This window comes from Eleutherodactylus coqui, chromosome 7, assembly GCF_035609145.1.
Source record: "Eleutherodactylus coqui strain aEleCoq1 chromosome 7, aEleCoq1.hap1, whole genome shotgun sequence".
In the NCBI taxonomy this organism is placed as follows: Eukaryota; Metazoa; Chordata; class Amphibia; order Anura; family Eleutherodactylidae; genus Eleutherodactylus; species Eleutherodactylus coqui.
This window is the reverse complement of record NC_089843.1, coordinates 131,202,172-131,228,416: the sequence shown is the minus strand read 5'-3', so window position 1 is coordinate 131,228,416 and position 26,245 is coordinate 131,202,172. Positions and strand designations below refer to the sequence as shown.

Here is a 26,245-nt window from a genome sequence, read left to right as displayed (position 1 = left end):
ATAAAGATGACTTGCACAGTGGATATATTTGGGAGGAGGAAGTGCTCTGTGCTACTTGGTGGTGTAAGTGTGTGGGTTTTACTTTTTTTTTTTTTGAACACTCATTTTTGCTAAAAAGACTCTTGCCATACTTTTTGGCTATAAGTAAACTCTTGGGACACCTCATAAAATGTGTTGTGCCATAAAGGTTTTGTACTCGGGTCAGCACAGCCCTGGGATTGGTAAACTCTAGTACAGAGTATAAAGTATCACACTTTTTGCAGGTAATATAACCAGCAATGCTGACTAGTGTTTGCAACTTCTTTTTGTAACCATAAAACACATTTTTGCATTCAATGTTTTGGGAAGGTAATAGTAAAGGCCCATTTAGATTATCACTCAAAAGATGTCTTTTGAGCGACTTTTGAGCGATAATTGTGTCATTTACAGCTCAAGATGAGTGATCACCTTGCACTGCAAGCGGAGAATGGACAAGACAAGCAGGGTGTCCCTAATTGTATTCTGCATGCAGCTGTTCCCCGTTCCGAGCGCACGGAGCGGAGGATGCAGAAAACCAGCTGGGTGTCCCTGCTTGTCTTCTGCATCTAGCTGTTTTCTGCACAGAGCGCCCGGATGTTATACTGGTGGCTACATGCACGTAACATACAGATCTGCAACATGCGTGCGTCTCTGCGACATTACATGCGCATCACATACACAGAGCTCTGCGACATTACATGTGCGTCACACACACAGCTCTGTGACATTATATGCGCCTTTGTCTGCCTCTGCTGGTTTAGGACCTGTGATGATGTCACAGTCATGTGAACAGGGGTGGAGCGAAGAACCAGTGTCTGATTACATAATGGTGACATCATCACAGGTACTGTCAGCACATGACAGTCTGGCTCTTTAGGTTTTTAATCAAGTGAAACACCTGTGATGACATCAGCGTCATGTGATCAGGGGCAGAGGTCAGAGCCCAGGTGACTGATCACATGACGGGGGACATCATCACAGGTCCTGTGAGTACACAGGTGGCTGCGGGCATATTAACTTTTTCCACAACACTTCTGCCCTATTCAGCAATTCCAGCAACCTGATTGGTTGTTTGGTTGTTTTGGTTGTCTGATTCACCAATCAGGTTGCTGGAATTGCCAACTAGGGCAGAAGTGTTGTAGAAAAAGTTAATATGCGTGCTGTTGGGCTCTGCATGTTTTATGCTTTAGTACCTGTGATGACGTCACCATCATATAATCAGGGGCGGAGCATGAGAAGCACTCACTCACACACGGATGAATGATCGTTAGCACTTTGATGGATTAGATTTTCTTCAAGCTATATCACACTCATCTGTGTAAATTTTACACATTAACATTTTTCAACCCAATGTCAAATAGTCAGTGGTTTGAAAAACTAACAGTTGGGTTGACGGCTCCACCATGATAACACATGCGCTGCCACAAACAATAGTGTTTTCTGCAATTATGATTGCAGGATGCATTTTTAGGCGAATTACAAAGCTAACCGCCACCTGAAGCCGTCCTCATAGCTTGTGGAATTAAAGTGTCCTTACAGTTGACATGAAGACTTGTAGTACGCCTAGACCGGGTGGGAAATTTCGGCCATGGATTTGGCCGAAAGTCATACGGATTTTGTGGTAGTTTTCACATATTGCAAAGTGTAAAATCTGCAGCGTTTCCCAGTAAGGATGAGCGTGCTGTGATCTCCAGGAGCAGTTTTCCTGTACATGTAGATGAAGTTTTAGAAACCCCATTTACTTATTATATATTGGAAACTGCACTACAAGGAGGGGGGGGTTACTCCGTGTGTACAGAGATGGCATCCCTAGAAGTATTGGTTGTATTAATGGAGGTGTACACTAGCCCAAACATTGTTTTTGCTCCTCATTGCATGCAGTAGAAATCCTATTTGGTTGTGATTAGCTATACTCTAGATTGTGGATCATCAGTGTTGCATTGCTCCCATAAGCCAACAGGGTTGTCCGGCTGAATAGTGCTTGGGTCAATAAAACACTTCCTTAAATAATGGAGCCCGGCCACACCACCGACTGTCACTTCAGGCTATGACAGCTAGCAGTCACCTCCGCTAGTCAGGAGGTGATGCAGGATTCTAATGCATCGGAATGCCTCTCCATAGAATGTTGTCATTGCTGTATATTTGTATGTTTCATTATGACCGTTGTCAGACTGCTTGCTGGTTAGCTGAAGGGTATTCCTTATATGCTGTTGTCAGTTTGCTTTAGGCTGGATTCACACGGCCGTATTGCAAGTTGTGCTCGAGATTCTTGGGTGCAACTCGCATGGGCCAGCACACGGGCACCTGTTAGCGTGCCATTCGATCCACACAGACTGCGCACTTAGCATGTCCTATTTTTGTCCGTGAAAACGATTAGAATAGAACATGCTGTGATTTTTATTTAATTTTTTTTTTTCCACACAGACCATTAATCCATGTGCAAAGCCTTATGGACAGCACACGGTCTGAAATCACGGTCGTGTGAATAAGCCCTAAGAGGAAGGCAACTATCTGACTAGTGTAGTAAACAGATTAGTCGTTACATGGCTGCATTAGCATGTCAGGGGATTAAAGTAATGGCTGCATAGTGATTACCTCATCTCATTAGCTGATTGAATCCAGCCTCATGCAGGATCCTGCAGCTGATCTTTACAATATGCACACAATGGGGATAGACAAAGTCTTCACACCCCTGTTTAATATGCCAGGTTTCTGTCATGTTAAAAATCTGACAAAGATGAATAATTTCAGATTTATTTCCACCTTCATTGTGACCCATAAGGCCTCGTTCACACGGTGACACTGCATTGGCACGAGAAAATCGCAGTGATAATGCTTCGCTGGTCCGTTCGATAACGCGATTTTGTAGCGCTACAAAGTTGCATCACTTCATAGCACTGCATGCGAAGATTTTCGGTGGGGTGGTGGGGGGACTTGAAATATAAGCCCTACCCTGAAAATAAGCCCAAGCTACAGTAAAAAGAAAAAAACTCCACTGCAGCTTTGTCCTGGCCCTGTTCTTCATCTCTTCTGGCCAGGGATTGAAAAATTCCCGCCTCCTGGAAGCACTGTCTCTGATTGGCTGATGCTTAGCCAATCACAGCCAACGCTCAATGAATGGCTGTGATGCGTTCATCTAGCGTGGGCTGTGATTTGGCTAAGTGTTAGCCAATCAGAAGCAGCGCTTCCAGGAGGCAGGGATTTTTCGCCCCCTTTCCAGAAGAGGTGAAGAAGAATGGTGTCGGGGACCCGGGGTGAAGACGCAGCCGGGCTGACAGCGCTTCTAAGGTGATGTGCACTGTTTTTCCCCCTGCAGCTAGGGCTTTGATTAGAGCTTTGACAATAGGATTTCCTACTGTCAAAATTGCATCGCACCACATGATTGCATTTTTGTGCGACGCGAAACAACAGAGAGGAAGGGTCCATAGGGAAACATGGGCTACAAAACCTCACAAGTCACGGGCATATCGCCGGACCTGCAACGTTTTCGTGTCGGAATGTCACATTCTGCAAAACATCGCATGTGTGAAAGCATGGGCTGAACCAACACGCTATTTGCCGCATTGTCGACAAATCGCGTGTTCGTTCAGCCCATGCATGTTCATTCAGCGCATGCTTTTGAACACGCGATTTGTCGCATAGGCTGAACAAACACGCGATTTGTCACATGTTGATAAGGTGGCTTGTCCACAGCCGTGACGGAATATCGCTAGTGATATTCCGCCGCGGGTGAGGAGGGGGGAGCGCTGTAAGGTCTCTGCGATGAGCCTATATTAATGATAGGCTCACTGTGGAGAATCGCAGCATGCCGCAATTTTAATCACTATGATTTTCCAGTGCGGTAGGCTGCGCTTTCCACAGTTATGGCAGCTCTGCGTGTGATTTATCACCGTGGATCTCACAAGGACAGCCAGCCTAATGAGCCATTTCTTGCTCTTCACCCTGTCGGGTCCTTCTTTACATGGGGCAACTGTTGGTCGGAATGGCTTGTTTTAGTAATTTGTCGTAATCTACTGCACTAGGGTCAGACTGTAGGGACACACCCCACTTGCCAGGAAGAATAACTGAGGAATGGCGCACAGAGTTGTATATTATATATAAAATGCAAAATCTGTTGGTTTGTTTGTGTCGTATAAAAATCCACACTGCTGGTCCGATTTGAGTGAAATTTAGCACCAGGTGACGAATACTAGCGGAATTAAAAATCGAAAACTCACTGACTTCCCCTGTAATTTTTGTTGCCAATAGCAACCAATCACAGCGCAGCTTTCATTTCCTATACTCCTGAGGTAAAATGAAAGCTGCGCTGTGATTGGTTGCTATGGGCAACACAGATTTCTTTTGGACAGCTTCCATTAGTATGTGGTGCTGAGCTCATTGTTGTGGCCAGTCTTGTGTATTCCCGGACTGATATCCATAAGATCGCCGTGTAACGCAGGCATATCTCGTAGTTCTGTATAGAATGACCCTCCAGGAACATACATTTCTTACAAGTGTTATAAGAACAGGCCGGTCGGGGGGGGGGGGGGCGATGCCAACCAGTGAAAATCCTGAATTGGCAAATTGTGCAGCAGTGCGGAAAAAATTTAAAATTTGCCCCAAATCCCTTTTAATAGCCCCAGAATGCAATTTAATGGCCCCACAAGCCGGCCACTTCTCCAGAGGTGACATTGGTGAGTGCCAGCCTCAGGATAAATGCCACAGCAGTGTACAGATGTCGGCTCTCTACCCAGTCACCAGTAATTGGGAGACTGGGCATTTAATGCCCATTCACGCGAGCTCAAATACGCAGCATTTTACGCAATGAATGGAGCCCATTGATTCCAATAGGACATGCTGCACGAATGAACCCATCTTGGTGCGTATTACGCATCACAGCAGCCCATTGAAATCAGTGGCCATGTGGAGAGACGCAGCGAACCTCCATATTCATGGGAGAATCACTAGGATTTAGTCTTTTTTTTTTTTTTTTTTTTTATGTGCGTATTTACACGTGTAAAAAGACTGCTGATGGGCAGAAATACGCAAGGCAGCAACGCTTGTCATGAATGCACACTTACAGACATGATGGGGCTCAGTGCTTCCCGGACCATGTCCCCTTGGGTTAACCCTCTCGCTTCCCGGGCCATGTCCCCTTGGGTTAACCCTCTCGCTTCCCGGGCCATGTCCCCATTGTGTTAACCCTCTCACTTCCCGGGCCATGTCCCCCTGTGTTAACCCTCTGCTTCCCAGGCCATGTCCCCTTGTGTTAACCCTCTCGCTTCCCGGGCCATGTCCCCCTGTGTTAACCCTCTGCTTCCCAGGCCATGTCCCCTTGTGTTAACCCTCTCACTTCCCGGGCCATGTCCCCCTGTGTTAACCCTCTGCTTCCCAGGCCATGTCCCCTTGTGTTAACCCCTTGCTTCCCAGTCACCTGTCCTTTTTTTTTTAAAGCAGCTGTGTGTAATGCTGGTTGCTTCTGTGTTGTTCACCCCTCAGCTGCAGGAGGGAGGCAGACCCCCACCTCTCATGCATTAAATCATACTGGATGATTGCAGCCACTGTTATTTCCACTTCCATTGTGTCTGCTTCCTGTTGGTCAAAGGTTATAAGGATGGGGTGCTGCATGGAGATGGAAAGCTTACAGGAAAGAAAGCCTCCGCTGCAGGTTTAAACTCTCCACTCACAGGCTTCTACATCAATTGGGCTTTCTGCTTGCAAAACAAAAGGTAATCTTCTTCTACCCTCTTGTGTTCTGCATTTTGCTTTCAATAGCCAAGACCATTCCCGGCGAGGATGCCGCCGCCGCTGCTGCATGCCATGGGTTCTGTAGACCAGCGTTACCACCACCGTCCTGTTGTGTGAATGAAAGCTGCTTTTCTTCTGTCAACTCTTTAACTCAGTAGTTGCCAGAGTGGCCATGGTGCATAAAGACTTCCACCACGTTCCTCTGCTGAGATCCAAAGCGGAGGGGTCTACTCCACACCAGCAGCTGGAGGAGAAGGGGTTTCAATGGGCTCCACCCTTGCTTTGTATTTCTCGCTCTGACGGGTTTCACTAATGTGTGATTGGATATGTTTCTGTTGTTCGTTTTGTTGCTGCTATGTTTTTTATTCTCTTAGTTCATGATGACTGCTATTTATTGCCTCTGTCAAAGCATGTGATTGTGTAATAGGGGTTGGCATGTATTATTGAGGAAAGGAAACTAATAACCATTGAACTTTTCATTGTTGTTACGCAGGATGAGTAAAGCAGACTCCCATAGATGTACCGTACCTAACCAGACTTATGAAGTCCAATTCTGCATGTCTGTCAGCCCTGAAAGTAGCACTTGCTTTGGAGATTGACTACTATATAGGATGAACCTACAGGTGTTTGCTTGGATAAGGGCATCTGTCATCCGAGTCGTGCTGCCTGAACTATAGGCGTTCTGAATACAGGACCGCTATGCACAGCGCCAATGTAGAGGTTGTGATCTGAAATGCTGATCTCCGAGTCATGGAGGTGGGCCGCGCCGGCTTCTCCCTGCCCGCAGAGTGACAGCTTTCTCTCCCTGCATTTGTATAGGAAGAGCGATGTAACTCTGTGGGCAGGGAGAAGCCGGCATGGCCCACCTCTGTGACTCCGAGCTCAGCTCCAAGTCCAACTTCAGTGTCAGAACCTCCACAGTGGCGCTGTGCAAAACAGTTCATGAGGTCCATAGTTCAGGCAGTATGAATCTGATGACAGAATCCCTTTTAGGCTGGGGTCACACGGGTCGTATTTCCAGCGGAAATCTCGTAGTTTTGCCGCAGCGAAAAAATGTGAGATTTCCGCCAGAAAAGTGTAGCGAAAAACCCGCAGCACTTAGCCGGGGGTTTTAGAGCGGCTCGGCTGCATGCTTTTCCGTTGCGGCTGGCGCTCCCATAGAGAGTTGTGAGGCTGCAATGGGGGAAAAAAATAGACCTGTTGCAGCCAGGGAATCCGCACCTCAGTCCTGGCTTCTGCTAGCTTTACCGCAACGGATTTCCTGTCTCTTGTGGACGAGATTTTTGACAAATATCGTCCACATGGCTGGCTAATCTCAGGATTAGTGGCCACAGCAAAATTCTGCACAGAATTTCCACAGCAAATCCGCCCTGTTTGAACCCAGCCTAAGTGTTAGCAGTCTGAGAGAATAAAAATTGCCTAATAATTCAGCTTTTTTTTTTTTATAAATATAACCCCTAACCCCAGTAAAAAAAAGAAATACATCACCTAAGAGGCACTGTCATTTCAGCGCGTCTCCTCTTTACCTTCAGCACTTTAGTCTTCTGCCATCCTTGAATGTCTTTGATTTGTTCATCGATTGCAGGCTCTGATTGGCTGAGTCATGGTGCTCATGAACCAATCACAGCCAGCCCTTCCTGGAGGTGGGGATTTTGATCCTCCAATTCAGGAAGGGCTGGCAGAAGACTATAGACAAGTGCCGGAGGTGAAGAGTAGACACACATCGGAGATGGCAGCACTTCTTGGGTGATGTTTTTTTTTTTTTTTTCTTACCGCAGCCAGGGCTTACTTTAGGGCTTTTACAGTAGGATTTCCTACTGTAAAAGTTGTACTGCGCCACATGAAAACTGTGTTTTAATGTGATGCAGCAGAAGGAATTCTTCAAAGGGAACCATGGGGTACAAAATATCGCAAATCACGGCTGTATAGAGCTTGCCGTGATTTTGTAGTGTCGCAGGCTACAAAACGTTTCTCGTATGGAAGAACCCATAGAAAAAGCATGGGCTTGCATACATGTAGTTTTGTAGCACTGTCACATTGCGACAAAATCACGCAATAAAGTCGCCCATGTGGAACCGGCCATACTGCCGCAATTTGCAATGTTTTGTAGCCTATGTTTTCTTACGGAGCCTCCTTGTTTATCGCATTGCACGAATTAGTGATTTTCGTGCGATGTGATTTGACATTAGAAAGCCCTATTAACTTTTTTGTGATAAAATCGCGCTACAAAAAAAAAGGGGGTAGGAGCGCCACAATGCAAGATTTCTTTCACAAGAAAAAGCATCACTGACACTACAAAATCGCGTGTACAAAGCTGCGATACAATAGCGCTGATGTCGCTGTCACTCATGTAAAAGAGGCCTAAACTGTACTGGTTGTCCACGGATTAGGATATATATATATATATATATATATATAATGGGTTTGGGTCTCTCTTATGGATCTTCACCTGACTGTAGAGCAGAAGTCTCAATACCCTTGTTTGCCCACTCTGCTCTCGCTTTATCACATTTAGTGTAGAGGTGGCCTCTCTTTCTTGAAATCCCTAGGCATTTAGGGGGGGGGGGGATGAGCAAGCAGAGCATGGTTCTTTCTGTAATCTCTAATGAGGATAGTAGCTGTACAGAATTAACAAACCGGTCCTATGGCCCTTAGCTATCACAAATTTACCTTGTGGCTATGCCACACATGTGCAGAGGAATTCCCCTTCAATGGACAGATTCACTTTTGCAACCAGTTTTCTTTTTGTTCTGTTTCACCTAGTATGCAAGTCCCATTACAACTGCTTCTTTTTGGTAATATACCAACAATTGAAGAGGGAGCATATGGGAGTAATGCATAACTACAGGATAAAACTACACACATGATTTATGTGTAGCTTGTAACAGTGGAGACATATAGGTCAGCATAGGAATGGTAGACCTAAAGTATCTTTTTTTTTTTTTTTTTGACTAGAAGCTGTATTTTAGCAAAAAAAAAAAAAAATCCTTTCGAAAAGTGTGAGTATCTTATGGTCCAGAATCAGGAGGGTCCGGCAGTTCCAGAGCTCCCTGACCAATGATCGAGAATAGCGGTGATAAAGTGCCCGCCAGATCGCTGAGACAAATGAGTGGTTGCACAGTTCTAAATCACTTGGACATTCCATTTTAAAACCATAATATGGAGTTGGGACCCTTTTTGTAGCTATAACAATCTTCACTTCTTTTGGAAGGTTTTCCAAAAGATTTTGGAGTGTGTCAGTAGGAATTTGTGCCTGTTTTTGAAAAAAGAGCATTTGTGGAGTGAAGCACTGATGTTCTATGAAGAGGTCTGGCTTGCATTTGGTGTTCATGTGATAGGGTTGAGCTCAGGGCTATGTGCAGGCCATTTTAGACTTTACAGCGGGTGATTATTGGGCCTGAATGTTCTACAAGGGCTAGTTCGCCCAACCCTTGGGTCATGTAAAAGGACCAACAACCAGCCCAATGTTGTTGATTGGCATTTGTTAAGGACAGTTTATTTGCCTGTTCGGGAAATCACTGGCTGCTGCAGCCTGTAAGCGATACACCAGAGAGGAGACCCGGAGCTGCGGCGCTGGACACAGCGGGGAGCTAACAGAGGTGTGTATTTGCTACTTTATTGTTTTACACATAGGGAAACATTCTTAGTTAAAAATTCTCTAACTGACAACCCCTTTAATGTTTGTTTAGTTAGCATTCAGTGGAAAGCCCTACCCGAAGAATGAGGGGGATTAGAGCAGCAAACAAGGTATCAGCTTCGTATGAATTTGGAATTTGATGATCAACTTGCATATGTAATGTCTGGACAGCTGCATACAATTGGCAATGTATAGCATATTTATTTGAAGTTTAGGAAGTTCCCCCTGAGGCCTCGTTAAGAAGCAGTCCAATATTAATCACCTTTGCATGAAGGAAGTCCTCCAAATGGGACCTGTTCTGTGAACACCATGTATAGCCGTGGTCATAACAGTTATTACATGATATATTAAATTCTAATATCCTGCATCAGCCAGATCTCACGGAGTGTGTGGGAATGTATGAGACGTCATGCACATCGGGGGGGTTTTCTAGGCCCATCTACATGCTTTGAGATATTATGTGTATGTCTAAATATTATAGTGATATTAATTTTTTTCGCAAAGAATCCTACATTTCACCAGGATTAGAAATGTAAGCGTGTATTATCTATTAGGGCTCCTTCACACTGGCGAGGGCGGTATGGGACCTTGAATCGCAGCCAGATACCGCTCTGCACCATGTATATACAGGAAGGGATCTGAGGCGTCATGTGAAAACAGCCTTGCATCACTACAGGGATGAAGGGGATCCCCCGCCGCGGCAGAGGATCGCGTAATTTCTCAATCGTTTTCAATACGGTCAGCGCTGCTGCCGCCGGCGGCCCTGTTGAAAACAATGGGTGATATCGCAGAAAGTTAGAACATGCTGCGTTTTTTCACACAACATTGCATGAGGGAAAACATTGCAAATGAGAATAAAACCATTGAAAATCATTAGTTTCATAATCCTGTGTTGCGAAAATTGTGCGAATTTTTTTTATTTTGTTTGCCAATGTGAAGGCCCCCTTGGTGTCCTGTTACCTCCTGAATGACTAGTGCCCAAGGACTGCACAATTCCAACACTATTTTAAATGCGAATCGTGCAGCCTGTTTAAACTGCACGAGTGTGAACGAGCTGGTTATTACAACACCAACTATTTCACTCGGGCACACAAGAATTGTGAGATTCTCAGGCCGTATAAAAGGGCTGTAAGGCTACTGCTACACTTTTGCTCAAGTCACTTTTGCAGTTTAACTATGGAGTGACAGCTGTAGTCCACAGGAATGCACTTTGCTGCATGCAACCTAAAATATTCCTCCCGTCTACAATTGCAACTTTGCAATTTTAATTAGTGATGTAGATTACAAAATGTCTTCACATAGGCCAAGACGTATGCTGGGCTTGGACATGATATTTATCTGCAGAACATTGGCAGATCCAGCTAAATTGGTGAGATCTGATGGCAATCTTATGTCTGTTTCAGTGATAAATATAAGATGGAAGGTGCCAATGAACATGAAGCATTCAGACAACATTGGTCTTATGTGTATGGGCATAAAATATGGCTCTGCATGGACACCTTAAACCTTAGCTGTAGGTGCAGTACTACTGAAAATCTGCAGAGAAATCAGCTCTCATGCTTATGGCCTGCCTAACTAATACGTGTCTTTTTAGGTGACTTTTTCAGAATAATCTGCTGTGTATTAGCACTATTAATGACCATTATATGGCTTGTATTCTTCAATTTTTAGCAGTTCTCTCTCTGCAGGCTCCATCTCTGCTTCTCAGTTTTCCCTTGGCTCCTCATATTCAGAGGATCAGCAACATGAAGAACATTATATAGAACTGTTGAGCAGTGTAGATGTGATTGCAGTAGCTGTGAGGCAGTAAAACACTTACTACTAGCTGCAGCACCATCATCAGTGAGTGTGTCTGCTTGTCTCTCACTCCTCCTGCCTATCCTCTCCATGGACTAGACTCATGGACAGCATGGAATCTGAGCTGTTAAGTCATTCTTGTCTGGAAAGTATGACTTAACAGTGAATTCAAAGTGAGTAAGCATTTAGGGGGGCAATGGAGGAGCAGCCTGGTAAGTAGAGAAATAAGTATGTATATATATACAATCTGAGAGAGAGCGACTGAGAAACTGACTAAAGGCGAATGTCATCAATGCGCCGCATAGCATCCAAAGCGCTGGAGAACCTGTGTGTCTGGCATCGGAAGCATCTAATAAAGCAGCGTAGCCAATTCCAACTAGAGAAATACAAAACGACGGGCAAGAAAGTTTCTAGTCGATAAGGGATTAAGTGAAAACCAAGTTTCCTTTTAAAGTGCGTGCGGCAATTCTTATTTTTAGTGCTTTTTGTCTGTTGACCCTGTTCAGCTAAAGTTAGAAGCAACAGCGAAAAAAAAATCTAGCCGGTGGTGACAATAGTTCAAAAACAGGAAATGTTATCCCAAGTGCATGCGGAACAGATGATCAGGATGGTGGTTACTGGAGTGGAAACTTCCATTCAGCCTGTTTTTTCCTTATTTTGTTCAGTTATGTATCAGTTTTACTTCCTGGAAAACAATTTCCTAGAGTGTTATTAAGGTGTATTTCATGCGGCTTGTCAACAGCCCTGGTACGGCTCTCCACCGCTACTTCTGGGCCACAAATCATATTCATGTTCTCATTACACAAGGTGCATATATATTATAATCTTGGCTTCCATTACTTGGGAACATATACTGAGAGATTTATGGGTTTGCAAGTAGATGTGTGTTTGGAGAGAGGTCATCCGGAGCGAGAGCTGCGCTTGTTTTCTCATGAGAATAACCAGCATCGTGGCGTGCTTCACTGTGTCTAGTAGTATGGCGGTGGTGTTCCTCCTAGGGAAGAATATGGGGCCTCAGATGCCCAAATCTTTCCATATTGCAAGGTTTTATAACACACACAGATTTATGCACAACTTGCATGGTTTTTATGTGTTTTGTGTTCAGGTTTTTTTGTTTTTTTTTTGATGGCTCTGGGAAGATGGGGGGGGGGAGACCAAAAGGCCCCTACAAAAATGGCTGCAATGGGAAGTGGTTGAATCAGTACTAGAGATGAGCGAGCGTACTCGATAAGGCAAATAGTATTGCCTTATGCAAGTACCTGCTTGCTCGTCTCAAAAGATTCGGGTGCCGGCGGGGGAGAGCTGTGAGTAGCTGGGGGGGGGGGGGGGGGAGAGGGGGAGATCCAACTCCCCCCAGCTGGTGACGCTGTGTACCTGGTCTATTCTGTATTGCAGATGACAGCGGACGCTCGCGGTCGGTCATGCGCACTACAGATTTTTTTTTTTTTTAAGTATTTGTTTTTCCTGCGCTGTTGCTAGGTGATGACACAGGTACTCGTGCGGATGAGCTGTGGGTCGGACGACTTCCATAGACTTCAACGGAATACGTCCGTGCAGATTCGTGCGCAGCCAGCCTGACAGAAGGTGAAGGAAATAAAGTTCGCGCCTACACACATAACCAACGTAGAAGGGCACCTAGCAAAAAAGAAGCTTGTGTGTCAGTATGTGTGGCAAGAAGTGTGTCTAGGCTGCAGCAAAGGTCGTGGGAGTCCCCACACCACCGACCGCATGGCGAAATGTTACGCGGTGTAATTCCTATCACAAGCAAACTCATTGTTTTAATGTTTTTGGATGCATTATTTTATTTTTGCTTTCTTTTTAAGAGCATCCTATAAAACGGACAGGGGCGATCCGAACTGCAGTCCCCAATATGTTCAACCCAAAAATAGAAGCGCTGTAAGAATGTGAGATATTCTCCAATAACAAAGAGTAATTTATGTGGAGTTTTGTGCAATGGGACAACAACAGAGGCACTTTTGTACTATGATTAGCACGGGTGCTGATGTCAGTTTGCTTGTCTGGCATTAAGCTTTATGCTACTACTAAACTCTTCTTTGTACTCGCAGCCAGAAGACCTTTGTATATGCCCTATTAAAGTGCACAGTTAGTAATTTGCTTCCCCCTCCCCTATTCTGGTTTACTCTGTGCCAGCCCCAGCGAGTGACTCACTTATTGAAAGGAACCAACATAAAGAGTAGCAGGTGCTTATATACTAAAGTTAGCGATGTAGCTATGGACCGCGCAAAGCAATTAGACATCTGAGGGAAGCACAAAGCCATAGACTCATTTTTGATGAGTAATCCAAACCATTCAGATGTTATTTTTTTGGGGAAGGGGAAATTGAGGATGTGACTATTTTTTAGAATGAGGTGACAGGTTTGGCCTCTGACTCCAATACTAGAACTTATCTCAGTTATTACAGTTTAGACTTTTTTGTTATATATGGTGCCAGAACTTAGAACCTGAATTAAATTGTTGCAGCTTTAGGCTGGGTTCACACAGGGCGGATATGTTGCGGTTTTGCCACGGTTTTTCTGCTGCGCTTCAAAGGTTAATTTTGGCTTGCGGATTTTCTTGCGGTAAAATCCGCAAGCGGTTTTTTTCTGCAGCGCTTTTTTTACTTTTTGCAGCGTATTTTGGTGTGGATTTTGCTGCATCCATAGAGGTCTATGGACAAAAAAGCGCTGCAGAAAAGACAAGAATGGACATGCTGCGTCTTAAAAAAAACGCGCCACAGTTGCATTTCCGCACTGCGGCTGTGCGGAAAAAAATCCGTCCTGTGAGAACAGCTTTTTGCCCAAACACATTTGTGCTGCATTGCACTGCAAACGCAGCGGTTTTGCCACAGTGCGGATATGCAGCGGTTTTGCCACAGTGTGGATATGCAACGGCAAACCGCGGCAAAACCGCAGCAAATCCGCCCTGTGTGAATCCAGCCTTACGGTTGCTGTGCTGAGTGATGAGGGGGTCATTGCAATATCTATTCAGTTTTTTTTGTTTTGTTATTTCAACGTTCCTTTCAAAATACATACCAGCCAGACATTATTCTTAAAAGGGTTCTCCAACAATATATGAAGTTATGACTTCTACACAGGATGGAGAATGGCTGTCTGATCAGTGTGGGTCTGGTGCTAGGACTCCCACAATCACGAGAATCTGGGTCCCGAAGGCCTCCCATGAATGAAGTGGTGGTCACACATGAAACCATTAATTTCAGTGAGACTCCTGGATTCATGACTATTTTCTTCCTCTTAAGTACTGGTTGACGTAATCCCGGATGTCATACTGTCTTGTACCTTTTCTTGTGGTGATGTTGATATCAAACTTTACTTTTTTTACTCCCTTCTTGCCTCCCTCTTCTTCATCCAGGACTTTGCCCAGCTCAGTACATTACCTAGCAGGCTCAGTCCAGGTCCCTCCCACTGCTCTCCAGAGCTCCAGTGCGGTTCTAGCAGTCCTCAGCCGCCCCCAGTAAATCACTTACTGGTTACGGAATTCATGAATCCCTCCTCCAGTAAGCTATGGCTGCGATTGGCTGAGCAGCACTCGAAGAACCAATCAATGTAGCATTCGAGCCAATCACAGCCATCGCATTGATTCAAGTGCTGCATTGATTGGTTGAGCAGCGCTCGAAGAACCAATCAGAGCAATCGCTTTATGGAGGCGGGATTTATAAATCCTGTAACCAGGAGGTGATCTTCTGTGGGCGTCCGAGTACTACGGGAACCATGCCGGAGCTGTGGAGAGCAGCGAGAGAGACCTGGACCAAGCCTGCTAGGTACGTATAACAAGACATCCCTGAAAATAAGACCTAGTGCCACTTTTGGTGCAAAAACTAATATAAGATAGGATCTTATTTTTGGGGCCACACAGTAGTTGTGTGTTCAGACATTGCTATAAATCCATCCATGGATGTAACTACAGAGTCTTTCAAAAGGCAGACACCTCACTGGTATTCTCCCTAACCTCAGTACCGTTGAGCGGGGAAGGGAGAAATTTCATGCAATACTCCAGTCATCTCGGGTTCTTCTGGTGTGACGTAAGGTGAAGTGAACAGATGATGGGATCAGTCATATAAAACAATCATGAAACGTAGTGTTATAACTACACAGACAAGCCATCGGTTATCAGGAAACGAGCAACGCCGGTGCTCTGGCATATAAAGCATGTCAGTAGCGGCAGTTTTACTGCAGACCAGATGGCAGATGTCTGGTGCGTTTTATGTGTGTATATATTATATCTTGCAGATTTAAAGAGACATAATACTTTTAGCCCTGATGCCACCAAGGTGCTATTATTTTATTTTATTTTATTTTTTTAGAATAACAAAACTGTTTTGAGCTCTTATATGTAGGATGATATACTTGGCAATTGTACAACTACTTTGAAAATATTTTTGGTATTAAAGGGGTTGTACCAAGAGGGCAAGTTATCCCCTAACCATGAGCTAGGTGATAATTTACTGATCAGTGGGGATCTCACTGATGAGACCCCCACCAATTTTCAGAACGGGACTTGAGTCCTGTTCAACCTGTCACTGCAGAGGTCACTTCTCCCCCCACACTGTTGTCAGCATAAAGGGAGCACAGACTGAGGGCTTATTCAGATGACCGTATATCAGCCGTGTATTAACGCCGGCCGATATACGGCGTCTCTCTTTGCAGGGGGAAGGAGGCTGGAAGAGCCGGGAGCAGTGCTCTGAGCTCCCGCCCCTCTCCGCCCCCTCTGCACTATTTGCAATGAGAGGAGGCAGGACGGAGGCTGGGCTAAGTTCCCCGGGGTAGCTCCACCCCACCTCCCCTCATTGCAAATAGTGCAGAGGGGTAGAGAGGGGGCAGGAGCTCAGAGCACTGCTCCCGGCTCTTCCAGCCTCCTCTCCCTGTAAAGAGGGATGCCGTATATCGGCCGGCGTTAATACACGGCTGATATACGGTCGTCTGAATAAGCCCTGAGTATGCATCAGATTAGGAGCCAAGGGCTCCTGGGTAATTTCTTTTTGTTTTTCACTCTGGAGCACGGTGTCCTAGACCGCCTGTGTATAGGCAACTTATAACTTTCCTCTTTTTTTTTTCCTTCTTTTCTAGGCATGGAAGCGGAGGTGGTTTGTCCTTCGCAGCGGACGTCTAACAGGAGATCCTGATGTCCTAGAATACTACAAGAATGACCATGCTAAGAAGCCTATTCGTATTATTGACTTGAACCTTTGTGAGCAAGTTGATGCTGGACTGGTGTTCCCCAAAAAAGAATTTGAACATAGTTATATTTTTGATATCAAAACTATTGACCGAATATTTTACTTAGTGGCCGAAAGTGAAGAGGAAATGAACCGGTGGGTTCGAAGCATATGTGACATCTGCGGATTCAATCCCACTGAAGAAGGTAAAATGGATTATGTGCTATAAGGCCATTTCTTGGTCGTCTTTAGGAATGCACTTGTTGATGAGGCTTTCTGGTATAAGACCGTCTCGTTCTGTGTGCCTTGTTGCATGTTGTGGTAATACAAAATGCCCTATTAGATGCCCAGATTGAATGTTGGGCAGGTTTGTTGTCACTTTTGCTGTAGAAAGACTAGAGCTGTTGTAAATACGACGTTTTGCATATATAATGAGTTTTCTATGACCTCACAGTGAAATGCTACTAATATATGAACATCTCTTGGCGTCTATGGCCACAGATGATTAGTGCTTAAAGGGGTTGTCTCGTGAAATCAAGTGGGGTTAAGCACTTCTGTATGGCCATATTAATGCACTTTGTAATATACATCGTGCATTAATTATGAGCCATACAGAAGTTATTCACTTACCTGCTCCGTTGCTAGCGTCCCCGTCGCCATGGATCCGTCTAAATTCGCTGTCTTCTGGCGTTTTTAGACGCGCTTGCGCAGTCCGGTCTTCTCCCTGGTGAATGGGGCCGCTCGTGCCGGAGAGCTGGTCCTCGTAGCTCCGCCCCGTCACGTGTGCCGATTCCAGCCAATCAGGAGGCTGGAATCGGCAATGGACCGCACAGAGCCCACGGTGCACCATGGGAGAAGACCCGCGGTGCATCGTGGGTGAAGATCCCGGCGGCCATCTTGGTAAAGGAAGAAGTCGTCGCAGCGCGGGGATTCGGGTAAGTAATAAACTTTTTTTTTTTTTTAACCCATCCCTTGGGTTTGTCTCGCGCCGAACGGGGGGCCTATTGAATAAAAAATAAAAAAACGTTTCGGCGTGAGACAACCCCTTTAAGATCTCAGGACTTACAGTATATAACTTGATCTTTGGTAATAGACAGTTTCGTTTGTTTGACAATATGCAGAGAAAGCCAACAAGTTCCCTTTCCCCTTTCTAAGAAATGTTAGCTAATTCTTCCACAGCGGATTGACTTGCTGCATTATGAACAGACGTCCAGTAAACCTCTAGTACAGAGCAGTCATTATTAGGAATAATTAATACCCTGGATTTGGAAGGTCTTCAGATGCTTTAACTCATTTAAATTTTGTTATGCTATGGCCATGTGCAAATTAAAAAGAAAAATGTCAAGTTTTTCCCCATCATTCTGCACTCAATACCCATCTAATATAAAAGGCCTAAAGACCTTTTCTTGCACCACACTTTGATGCCTTTGCGTGACCTTTGGTGGATGATTTTGGTGTCCTTAGATTTGGTACATTCTCACCACCGCCGTAAAATCATAAAATTTGAGTTTGATACATTGAGTGACTGCCAGGCCAGGTCAAAGTTCATATGTTAAGTCTAGTGGCACTGTTGTGCTTCAGCCAACAGCTTCACTAGAGAGAGTCAAGCGTTGCTAAGCGACATTCATGTCAAGGGCTTACCAGTTTGACTGTTGCCATGTCCCCAAAACGTGGATGACCCAGCCGTGGACGGCAAACCGTTCAAGCCGAATCCTCCGCTCGACAGTTCTTTAAAACATTTACAACCATTTTCCCAAACATTTTATGTTTGCATAGCAAACATTCAGTCAGTCTAGTAATGACTAAGTAAGAACAGAATGTTAGAAATCTTTGTCGATTTTTAAAAAATTGAAAAACATTTTGCATTGACATTAGGTATGCAGACCATTTTGGTATGACACTTGAAATTTAGCTCTGGTGGTCTCCCATTTCCTTTGATCATCTGCACCTCGATTGGAGTCCACCTGTAGTCAGTTCAGTTGATTGGACATCATTTTAAAAGAGACACCTATCTATAGAAGGCCTCACAGCTCACAATACATATCAGAGCCAAGCCATGAGGAGGGAAGTACTGTCTGTAAAGCTCAGATACAGGATTGTGTGGAGGCATAGATCTGGAGAAGGCTCCAAAAACATTTCTGTTGCTCTGAAACGTCCCAAAAGCACAACGGCCTCCTCCATAATTATTAACTAAAAGAAGATTGGAACAACCATGACTATTCTACGAGCTGGCCAACCCATCAAACTAAGTAATTGGTGAAGAAAGACCTTGGTAAGAGAGGTGAACAAGAACCCAATGGTCCCTTGGGCTGAGCTCCAAAGATCCTTTGTGCCCAATACCATCCCTACAGTAAAGCATTGTGGTGGCCGCATCATGCTGTTGGGGTGGTTTTTAGGGACTGGGGGAAAACTGGTCATGATGGAAAGCTGGTTGGAGCAAAGTACAGAGATCTTCTTAATGAAAACCTGAGCCAGAGTGGGCAGAAGTTTCACCTTCTAAAAAGACCATGACCCCCTAAGCACACAGCCAAGACAACACAGGGAGGCTCAGGGACAGCTCTATGAATGTCCTTAAGTGGCCCAGCCCTGACTTGAACCCAACAGAAGATCTCTGGAGAAACCTGAATTGGCTTCCCATTCAACAAGACATAGCTTGAGAGGATCATAGAATCGTTGAATTGGAAGGGACCTCCAGGATCATCTGGTCCAACCCAATCTGCAGCGAATAAAGGCAGAAACCCCTGAAATACAAGTGTGCAAACCTTGTGGTATCATCCCCAAGAGGACTTGGGGGCTGTAATCGCTGCCAAAGATGCTTTAACTAAGCACTAAGTACAGGGTCTGAATGCTTATGTCGGTGCAAAATGGTAGAAATCCTTAGTTTTTTTCATTTTTAAAAAATTCACAAACCGCGTCATTTCACTTTGTCATTATGGGGTACTGAGTGCAGAATGATAAGGAGAAATTAAATTTTTAAAAATTTAATTTTTTAAATTTTATACAAGGCCCCCCCCAACATCAACTGTAAAGTGGAAGGGTCTGAAGGCTTTCCAAATGCATTCTATGTATAATAAACACTGAGCTTCTCTTGTCTCAATTGCTTCTCTGTTTAAGTCTCTATTCTGTAATAGTCAAAATACCACTTCTCAAAATGAATGTGCTACTTGGTGGTGTTGGTTTACCCTAAACACAGAATTGATTTTTCTTTACAGACCTGAGGTATCTGTGGTGTTGTGCCGCTACTGTTATCCCTCCTGAATGTTTATGAATGTTTCCCCTTGTCAAGGGGGCGTATCTCTGCATAAGTCTAATACAGTCAGCGCTGATAGGACAATGTCAGATTATGTACAAACACCCAGTTGTCAATTTATTTTAATAGAAAGAATGGCACAGTGCAGAGCTGAAGAACATTAAGGCTGGGATCACACCGGACCAAAATCCTTCGGAAATCTTGCGGATTTACCGCACGGAAATACTGCAAGATTTCCGCGGGAGAAATGCAGCTTCACAACCCGTGGCCAGTCGCCGTGGATTTTGGAGTGGCTTCACCGCCTGCATTCTGCTGTGCCCATCTTTCCCCATAGAGAGGAGAACGACCGCCTCGGAAACTGGGTAAGAATTGACATGCTGCGTCTTTGAATTTCGCGCGGCCTGGCCGCAACGGATCAGTTGCAGTGTGTGGTCGAGATTTTTGCAAATCTCGTCCACTTTGCCGGTTAATCCCGGGATAAAAATCCGCGGGTGGAAATTCCATGGCAATTACGCCCCATGTGAACCCAGCTGAAGTATTTACTAAAATAGAGATGTCTGGGGATTAGACGGGACCCTTTGTATTCTGGCTTTATTCACAGAGGCATATATCGGCCGCCGTTTTCTCGGCCAGCCAATATACTCTACGAAGTGAGGTGTAAAAACTTGTGAACGGGCGCACAAATCTAACGTTTGTGCACTCGTTCAGACTGCATGGGCCCCGGCGCATATACACCGAGGCCACTATGCCGTTGCCCCTTCCCTCCCCCTTGCCGGCTCACCACCTCTTTCCTCCCTTCCGGCTGATTTGTAATGGGAGAAAGCAGTAGGGGGACGGAGATAAGCGTCACCCCCCCCCCCCCCATCCCGCCTCCTGCCATTGCTGAGTGCGGACAAGGGGCTTAGCTATGCCACCCTTCCGCCTCCTCCCATTGCTAAACTCCCTCCTTCTTTTCTCCTCCCATCCGGCTGATTGCAGTCACGCTGCTAAACTCCCTCCCACCTTCCTTCTCCGGCCGCTGTCATTGGCTCCCATAGAAGCCCATGCAGTGGCCGACGTATTCCGGCCCAAAAGATAGTACCAGGACTATCTTTTAGGCCCGACGTAAAAAACACCCGGCACTATATTGGCCGCGCGCTTTTACATCGTGGGAATACGGCCATGTGATCTGATGCATTGGAGTCCCATTCATCAGATCACAGCGTATATCGGCTGGCCATGAAAACGGTGGGCTGACATACGCTTGTGTGAAAGAACCCTTAAAGCGAGAGAACGTGAAGCACAGGTTGTTAAATAGAAACAATTTTATAATAGTCTAAATTTTAGAGTCCTTGGAATCCTTCTTTTCTTTCAATGATGGCAAAAAGTTGAGACTTTTAATAGAAAGCTTTTTGTTCAGTGAGATGCACTTAAAGAGGTTTTATGGGACTTCTCCTTAGGACAGGTAATCAATACTTGATCCTCGAGGGCCCAGGGATGGTTCCATCCGCAGTGCAACAGCTTGAGTTGGTAATCGCAGGCACAACTCCCATTAAATGCAGTGGGAGCTGTCCCAGGCCACCACAATGCGGATGGAGCGGTTAGCTTTTACCTCAGTCCCCACCAGCCGCTGGCCTGATAGGTGGGGTCCACTGCCTGGGACCACTGATATCAACTTGATGACCTCTCCTGAGGATGAGTCATCACTAATAAAGTTCCACAAAACCCCTTGAACATTTGTGATGCTTTGCTTACCGCTGCATACACGGAGGTCTCGTATCTCTTTTCTGAACCAGAGTGAGTGTCATCAGGTTTACAAGTTTTCCCCAAGACATTTTAGTAGAATAAGAACTTTGAAACTTTCATAGAAGAAATAAACAGCGGTGTTATACGGGGAGTCCACACTTGTCTACCATCATTATTCTGTGTCACTAGCAGGTTTCAGAAATATGTGAAGCAAATGGCTGCTGTTGGCAGGATACAATTATCACCGTGAAAGTATCAATCTCCTCTTCTCTTATTTCAGATATGCTGTTAAATGGCCGATGTTCGATAAGATCGCGCAATTGTTTATCGCAAGTCAATAGGACTTTCTAATGTTAAAATCGCATTGCGATGCGATAAAAAGGAGGCTCCATAGGGAAGCATGGGAGATTTAAAAAAAAATGGCACATCGCAGAAAGATGGAGCCTGGCGCGCTTTTTTTGTTTTGGCTTTCTTAGCATCGCATCAGTTAAAACATCGCCAATGGGAAGCAAACCATTGAAAATCATTGTTTTTTTTTATTGACTCACATCAGGTGAAAATCACACTATTTTCTCGCTCGTGTGACAACACCATGAGGGGAAAAATAATCACTCGTGTATGACTCTAGAGTTTTGTGCATCTTGTGAGATTTGTGCTCATTTGAATGTAGCCCATAGGCCTCTTCCACACGGGCGATAGCTATTTGGATGCGACATGGATTTCTCGCGTCAGAAATGTGATTATTTTTTTATTTTTATTTTTTTGCGAAAAGAGAAAAAAAAATTCTAAAATCGCATCACATGTGGTCTCAGTTTGCTGGTGCGATTTTATAGCGCGAGAGAATTATCAGGCAGGTATAAAGCGAACAGTTTCTGATCCTTTTTTTGCATAGATCTCCATAGCAGGCAGAGTTTTCTCGCATAGCATGCGTGTCGCTAGTGACTGCTATTTGGTGCTAGAAAATCGCAGACGCCATATGGCTATGAAAAAATCGCAAATCACGGCAGTATAGAGCGTGCCACGATTTTGTAACCTCCGCTATCTCGCACACTACAAAGCATCACGTGTGGAAGAACCCATAGGAAAGCATGGGCTTTACAAACATGCGATTTCTCACAGTCTCGCAATGCGAGAGAATCGCACAAGGAAATCACCCCTGCGGAAGAGACCTTGTAATAGTCAGTGCAGCTGAGCATGTGGTGTATACCATGGTAATCGCACAATAGTATAATAACTCTATACATACAGCTATCTGCTGCACTGTGAACTCCTCACCTACACAGTGAAGCCATTGCAAACAACCTTATGGGGTGTAGGTTGGGCGAATTTGAGTGATATTCGTCCCGTATAAATGCAAAAGAAAATCGATCACCACATGTTCACTGGTCGTTATCGCTGACTTTAAGTCTATCGCTGGATGGCTGGCTTCTTGTTCTGTGTTAGCTGAGCTTCACGGAGAAGGTGAAGCGCGGAGCGAGAAGCCTGAGATCCAGTGGGAAGCCTGTTAGCGTAAACGCTCTGCACGAGCGCTGACGACCTTAGTGGTGACTTCAGGACTCATACACTCATTTAAACGACTGTCGGCCCGTGTAAAAGGGGCTTCCATACTAAAAAATTAATAGGATCCATATTTGTAAAACTCGCAGGATGCCGTCTGGATTGCCGTAGGATTTGAAGGACAGAAATTGGAAATTTTAACCCCTTAATGAGCACCAATACTCCTTTTTACTGAACTCACTAATGGGTAATAAAGCTGCACATAGATGTTTTTAATGTGGTGGTTTGATTGATTACTGATAGCCAGGCTCCTTCTCCAACAGAGAGTTACAGAGAAATGTCAGAACCTGTCAGCTGAACTTCTTACAGGCCACAATCCATAAATAGAATCTGCAGCATGTAAGCAGATGGCAGGGAGAGGACGCTCCTCTGATCCTGCGATCGCAAGGTACCAATGGGTTCCCATGGCAGTTGGAGGCCTAAGAAAGCCCCTGATGTCTGCTTTGTAACTCGACCTATTAGAGTCTGCCTTCGGCAGTGTCTGGTAGGCTGATGTCATAGGCATGGTAGAATGCACTACATAAGTAATGCAGTGTACTATTCTAGCAATCAAAGGATTGCATCTTCAAGTCCCCTTGAGGGACCAAAGTAAAATAACACTAAAATGGTGCAAAAGGAAGCTCAATAAGGTAGAGGGATTGTAGTCGAGATTTTTTCAAAGATGCCTAAAATTAACTATTTCGGAAGATATTTTGTCAGCTTTCCTTGCTGTGGAAAGGGCTCAGAGTTCCTGCTAAACCGCCTCCAGCTGGTGCCACACCAAGGACTGCATTGATAAAACTGCATTCTAAAGACAGGGACATCTTTTAAAGAAAGCAAGAGAAAATGATAGTTAACTATGGACGAGCATCTTACAGCTGTCTTTCTAGGTTATTTGATGTACAGTGATCCCTCGTCTGTCGCGGGGGTTACGCTCCAGAGACCCCCACGATATGTGAAAATCTACGAATCAGCAGCACTATATTTACCCAAATCAATCTGTCGGGTGAACTGCCAAACAATCGCAAAAGTGATCAAATCATGCGCTTTTAGCGACAGCAGTTTACACACAACGAACAGTATGCTACGATCTGTGAGCCAATCAGCGCCCAGGATACAGAACACCTTCCATCAGCCAATAGTGTGCCGTGTACAATCTTGCATTTGCAAGCGCTAGTGGCGTACTGTATTTCCTATGTGTACCGCAAAATTCCGAGATATAGAGAAAAACTCTGCAAAAACAGAATTACATATGGTCTAAAATCCACAATTGCACTGAAGCCGCAATCATTGAACCGCGATATAGTGAGGGATCACTGCATATACAAAAAAGAGAAGAGAAGATTACGGGGTTTACAGCTGCCTATGCTAGTTTATATCCGGCACGGCTGAGAGTTGTGGTGCAGAGGAGACTTTGATAATTCTAGAGCTGCCCCACCTGGATTGATAAATGTGCACAATATTTATGTAACCGTAATAAGTAGTCCTTTTATAGTAATGAGTTATTGGTATAGTATTTGATCATATTCGTTAAATAGCTGGGAGGTTCCTCGGTACTACACCTTAGTATTAGTGACCTTACTGTGGTATTGGGATTTTTTTTTTCTTATTTACGATCACTACTACACCTACTGTTTCCCCGAAAATAAGACACTATCTCCAGTAAAGCGAGCGATGTGATTGGATCGAATGCCAGCCAATCACAGCCATTCTGTGTCATTCACTGAAATGGCTGTGAATGATCGAGCGCCGGCTGTGATTGGCTGGCATTCGATCCAGTCAGAGCGCTCGCTTTTCTGGAGGCAGGGTATTCAAAGCCCCATCACCAGAAAGAAGAGAATTTCTCAGCACAGAGGACACTGCAGCCTGCGGCAGTGACGGGGACCATCGCAAGGGACTCAGACGTCGCGGACCAGGTGAGTATTGTTGATTTTTTTTTTTTTTTTTTTTTTTTAAATCTAAGGCTTATTTTTGGGGGGTGTCCTATATTTCAAGCCTCCCCCGAAAACATAGGTAGGACTTACTTTCAGGGTAGGTCTTACTTTTGGAGAAACACGGCAGGTGATTAGAACCATAGGAAATATGGGTATGTGTAGTGGGGCCTGGTTCTTTGGGTTTTTTTTCCTCCTGCTCTCCTATGCAATATGGATGGCACTTTTAAATTATATGTGTAAAACAAAAATAATATCTGTTACCATGGTTCTAGAGGTCAATATAATTTGGAATGTGTGGGTTTGGGGAACAAAACTAAAAGATTCACTTTTTTTTTTTTTTTTTTAAATCTGTACAACAATTTTAACCCGCTATTAGAAACACACTTAGCAGGAAATCTACATTTGCTTCACTCTTCTGGATGGCCATATTCTTCTCATTCTGTGTACCCGAGGTATGTACATGGAGTGAGTGTACGGATTCATAAAAACATCTCTACATGTCCTCTTGTATTGTGCAGAAGTAACAAATGTATCAAGAGGGTGATGGAACTTGCAGCTGTATTCCTGCATCCATTCTGGGCGATTTTATAAGAATTGTTATGCATATGTTTGGATAGATTTAATAAAGGCCCTATAGTGTATAGTGGCTTCTCCTTCCCCCAACTACCTTTGCATGCTTATTAGTGGAATTTTGTTTTTGTGGTCTGTGGAGGTTGAGAAATCCAGAAGTTCGACAATTCTCTTGTTGTTTCTAGCATAGATCTCCTAATTGATACTCCTCTCTGCTTCCTTATGTTTGAAGAGTGGAATATCCAGATCACTCTCTACTCGGTCGTTGATTATGAATGGTGGGGGTTTGGTTTGGGTAGTTTGGAGGGTAATCCCTCTTGGTTGAACCTGCTTGATGGTAATGCTAGAATGGAGGGGGCTTTATTGGAATGTTTTCAGATTATTTTTGGCTCATCCTCAGTGTCTATGGCCTTCTGTACACTGCAGAGCCAGATTCCACATGCGGAATCACATTCTGGCAGCAGTGGCGTCCGCGCATACTTGCTTTGTCAGCTTCTCTTCTGTACTGTGGATGGACCCGGTGGCTCGCTGTCGCACATGCACAGTACAGAATGTTTGGGTTTTTTTTGTTTAAATTTCATTGCGGGCAGTCGAACAGCCTCCATTGACTTCAATCAATGGAAGCCGCCTGTGTGGAAAAATGGAGCATGCTGCGATTTTCTCCTCCGCTTGCAGAAACCCAAATAGGAAGAATCACTTTCCCATAGTATGCTATGGGCGCTATTTGCTGCGGATCAGCAGTGCAGATTCCACAGCCCTATAGTGTGGGATGCTATGAAGGCATTTATACATGGTCATTATATACAGAAGATTATGCTAAGGAAGTCTAAATCTCAGGATGTCACTAGGACCCTTCAGTGACCACCTCTAGATGCAGA

The 26,245-nt window shown here is 44.7% G+C and overlaps 1 protein-coding gene across 4 annotated transcripts in view; it reads left to right on the top strand.

Moving 5' to 3' along the window:
* GAB1 (GRB2 associated binding protein 1) overlaps positions 1-26,245 on the top strand; it is a 96,767-nt gene that overhangs the window by 23,499 nt on the left and 47,023 nt on the right. For all 4 annotated transcript variants that reach the window (XM_066573701.1, XM_066573699.1, XM_066573700.1 and 1 more), the window contains exon 2: positions 16,264-16,558. In XM_066573701.1, coding sequence (XP_066429798.1) covers positions 16,264-16,558 — 295 coding nt within the window. The remainder of the gene's footprint in view (positions 1-16,263; positions 16,559-26,245) is intronic.